Source organism: Rhagoletis pomonella, unplaced genomic scaffold (genome assembly GCF_013731165.1).
Source record: "Rhagoletis pomonella isolate Grant_MI unplaced genomic scaffold, Rhpom_1.0 Rhpom_scaffold_00001, whole genome shotgun sequence".
Classification (NCBI taxonomy): Eukaryota; Metazoa; Arthropoda; class Insecta; order Diptera; family Tephritidae; genus Rhagoletis; species Rhagoletis pomonella.
The window spans coordinates 14,984,667-14,988,545 of NW_023458555.1; the positions used below are offsets into that span (position 1 = coordinate 14,984,667).

A 3,879-nucleotide genomic window follows, 5' to 3' on the forward strand; every position below is an offset into this window, starting at 1 on the left:
AAAAAAAACTACCTGCGTGAGAAGACATTAAAAAGGTAGAAGATAATAAAATTACCTTTTAGAATTATTTAATTAACACGGTGTTTTTTGGTGGTTGATAAAAGGTGACGTGTGTGTGTGGGTTTTTAGGATTGTTTGAAAACCACAATCCAGCCCTTTGAACGCACGCAGCTTCGGTGCACCTGCGATAGCCAAGTAGTGCACTCGTCACGTAGAGGGTGGTGCGCAATAATTTAGCAAGTAATCGTGCACATCGTACTGAATTCAATAATTGAATTTAAATTGCTACAGCGAGAACGAAAAAACACTGGCTCAAATGGACGGCAATAAAGACGAAGCTCATCGCTGTATAGATATAGCTGTACAAGCATTTGCGGAGGGTAAAATCGAGAAAGCTGAAAAATTTGTGCTAAAAGCCGAGAAATTGTTTCCAACTGCACGGGCCAAGGGTGAGTATAAAAAAATTTTGTGTTCGTATGGAATAGTAGCTTATGTCAAGAAGCTGGCTTTAGTATAATGCGGCATTCCCTTTATTCTTTAAACGAGGAAGAATGACGCATTATACCAGCATTTCGACATAATCTATACCATAATAAAAATGTTAAACCTTAACGCGAATTCCGTTTAAAAATTATAATTTTTTTATATTTCTTCGGTCAGAGTTACTGGCTAAAGTGAAGTCAGGCACAACTACAGGTGCGGGCAAAACGAGCAACAGTACAGGTGGCAACGGCACGGCCCACCGTGAGACCACTGCTACTGATGGTCCACGTAAGCGCAAGAACTCTGACTCTCGTCATGCAGAGCCGGAGTATACGAAGGAGCAACTTGAGGCCGTACGTAAGGTTAAAGGGTAAGTGATTTTAGCTTTATTGTTGCACGTTTTGTATAAAATTTTTTACATATTTTAGTTGTCGCGATTACTACGAAATTTTAAGCGTTACCAAAGAATCCACTGATTCGGAAATTAAGAAATCCTACAAGAAATTGGCATTACTGTTGCATCCTGACAAAAAATAAAGCACCTGGCGCTTCGGACGCCTTCAAAGCTGTGGGAAACGCTGCTGCTATTCTCACGGATGCTGAGAAACGTAAGCAATACGATCTATATGGCTTAAATGAGACACACAGCAGTGGACACGGTGTTCGCAGAGACAATTACGAGTATGCATACGCACGCGGTTTCCAAGCCGAAGTTAGTCCTGAAGATTTATTCAATATGTTCTTTGGCGGTGGCTTTGCCCAGCAAAATGTATACATGCGTCAACAAAGGCGTCGACAACAGCATCGTGATGATGGCGAAGTAAGTGTGAATTTTGATTGGGAACATTAAACTTTATTTATGCCTATTGCAGCATCAATCGAACTCTTCGGCGCTTATAAACTTTTTGCCCATACTACTTTTGATTGGTTTATCGATGATATCCTCGTTCTTCATATCGGATCCGATTTACAGCTTAACGCCATCACAGTGAGTAGTTGTTTTTTTTTTGTAAATTAAAAAGAAAGTAAATCTGTACTTAAATTCTTTTTACAGTAAATATGCTGTAAAACGTGAAACAAATCGCTTAAAAGTTCCGTACTATGTGAAGAATAATTTCCACTCCGAATATCAAGGATCCGTTGGACGTTTAGAAGAGTCAGTGGAGGAGGACTTTATAGACCATCTGAAGTATTCTTGCAGCCGCGAGCGTAACTACCGTAAGTAAATTAACTTTGGATCGGTTATAAATTATACCATGACGGTTTTATTTCTAGGTGATTCTATGTTGGCAAAAGCTCGCTCGTTTGGTGATCGCGAACTTTTCCGTAAAGCACAAAATATAAATATGCCTTCGTGTGACAACCTACAGAATTATTTGAATACGTAGTTTATTCTAAAATAAGTAAATTTGTTTGTTGTCTTCGTTATTGTGTTTTTAATACATTACATTTATTTACATATAATTTAAAATCTTAGTAGGAAAAAAATGGAAATCGACAAAATATGTACGTGCGTTCCTAATTGAGAATTTTAGCTAAAGTAACTTCCGAGGATAACGACCGGGTAAAACAAAAATTTAAACTTATGAGCGTGTGTATGTTAATCTAACGCTGTTTTGATTATCTTATAGCTATTTTTCAAAGAAGTTTTGGAATAGAATCAAATTACCTTACATAACATGCATATTTAGATTAACAAAAATATAAACGCTGCTTTATTTAAGATCAGATAGTTTGGCAATAAATGCAATAGTCGATATCTGTTGGCGTTTTCTTTATAATACGAAGGATTCAAGCAAAATTCTATTTTAGCAGCATAAAGCGTTCCAAAAAAAGTGGCTGGGTCTCTGGAGTGACAGTCCTTAGCCAGAAATAAATGTTGCTCTCTTCTTAAAGACACCACTTGCCACTGGGAAATCAGATTTACAATGTCGATTGTAATGGATTGAATCTGCTGAATTTTTAATCTTTTTTTCTTGATTGTATCCGAAAAAAGGTATTTTCTCTTTTTAGTATTTAGTTAGTTTTATTTATTTTTTTTATAAAATAAGGATTAAAAGGCTGGAAATTATAGCCCTTGCGTGTTGTTTATCAGTTAATGATTGGCGTTCCAAAATTCAATTGGCAATAATCGCCTCCAGGGCGGCAACAACATCACCACTCTGTTCGCGAAGCACTTTCTCTGCTTGAGTGCGTGTAATTAACATTTCATTCATCTAAAAATATTAATGTAAATTAGTTGGAAAGAAACCTCACAATAGAAGCACCACTGGTTTACTTACAATCAGTTCAATGTCCTCTTTTTTCACATGCACTTTCTGGAGCTCCATTTCTTTAGCAACTTTCCGCTCATCTTCTTTACTCCGCTTATTGCCTATTTGCTCAACGGCCTGTTTAGTAATTGTTAGATAAATTTTATTAAACAAAAAACGTATCGTCACTCACGCTCGATATGTGCGCCGCCGAGATTTCCTTCTCCTCCGCATAATCAGTCACACGTTCCAAATCTGCTGCGCCGCCATCGTGGCGGGTTTGTTTTTTCTGCTTCTTATCCTGAACATCCTCCTCAGTGCCATTAATTTCATTTTCAGACATTTTCGATGTTAAATTTACCAAATTAATATAATTATTTTCTTTTTACTTTAAAATGTGCGAAATTGTTGAAAGAGATCACAGCTGGAAAAGGGATGAGTGCAAACGTCAAAGCTGTGTTTAATAAGTACAACAAATTTTAAGTAATGCCTGGGTTATAAGCTGCAATTAGTCAAGAACGTAAACGTACCGGTACGTAAAACCGAGTCAGCTGACACGATCTGTCATACCAGAGCGCCATGTAAATGAAAACTCAACATCGCAGAATTTTTCTGTAGCTGTAGCCCGTAGCGCTGAAATCTGCGGAATTTAGATTTTTCCGTGTCAGCTGATTTCTTTCTTTTATAGGTGGTTGCCACTTCGTCAGTTTTGCAGATGGTAAACAAGTTATAATTTCCTATTCAAAATACGTTTAAAATATTTGAAATTTGCCATTGAATAAGGTTTTTTGTTGAAAACTAAGTAGATTATATTTAGCTACCATGTATTGTAGCACGAAAAATTGTATTTGAAAATGTAAGTTTATGAAAAGGCATTGATGAGTGGCAACACTGTAGTAAACAACACTGAGGGCTCCAGTAATCGACAAAATTCTGCGTATACAGACTGCGTTTAAGTATACGTTCTGCGTTCTTGACTAATTTCAGCTTTACCAACAAATTACTGCATCTCTTTTTTTGTCGATGGTTGCCAGGTAGATACCATATATACCGATATATCTAAAGCGTTTGACAGAGTTTGTCATGGGTTATTATTGTGTAAGTTACGCTCATTTGGTTTTCACTCCAAGTTTCTGGATTGGCT

The 3,879-nt window shown here is 36.9% G+C and overlaps 2 protein-coding genes across 2 annotated transcripts; one reads left to right on the forward strand and one right to left on the reverse strand.

Moving 5' to 3' along the window:
• Positions 1-54: 54 nt before the first annotated feature.
• On the forward strand, positions 55-2,242 carry LOC118739849 (dnaJ homolog subfamily B member 12-like). Its single transcript, XM_036471347.1, is given in 7 exon segments — positions 55-449; positions 661-853; positions 912-1,011; positions 1,013-1,303; positions 1,356-1,471; positions 1,538-1,701; positions 1,759-2,242. Coding segments are annotated over 7 exon segments (1,110 nt in total). The 5' UTR covers positions 55-316; the 3' UTR covers positions 1,872-2,242.
• Positions 2,098-3,188, reverse strand: LOC118739858 (huntingtin-interacting protein K). Its single transcript, XM_036471357.1, has 3 exons — positions 2,929-3,188; positions 2,766-2,873; positions 2,098-2,699 (listed from the first exon to the last, which is right to left on the reverse strand). The coding sequence occupies exons 1-3, from the start codon at positions 3,076-3,078 to the stop codon at positions 2,601-2,603; spliced, it is 357 nt and encodes a 118-aa protein (XP_036327250.1). The 5' UTR covers positions 3,079-3,188; the 3' UTR covers positions 2,098-2,600.
• Positions 3,189-3,879: the final 691 nt, after the last annotated feature.

Coding starts and splice junctions, on each gene's coding strand:
- LOC118739858 (XM_036471357.1), bottom strand. CDS start 3,078: ATGTCTGAAAATGAAATTAATGGCACTGAGGAGGATGTTCAGGATAAG. Junction 2,874..2,928: donor CGGCGGCGCACATATCGAGC/GTGAGTGACGAT, acceptor ATTACTAAACAG/GCCGTTGAGCAAATAGGCAA. Junction 2,700..2,765: donor AAGAGGACATTGAACTGATT/GTAAGTAAACCA, acceptor TAATATTTTTAG/ATGAATGAAATGTTAATTAC.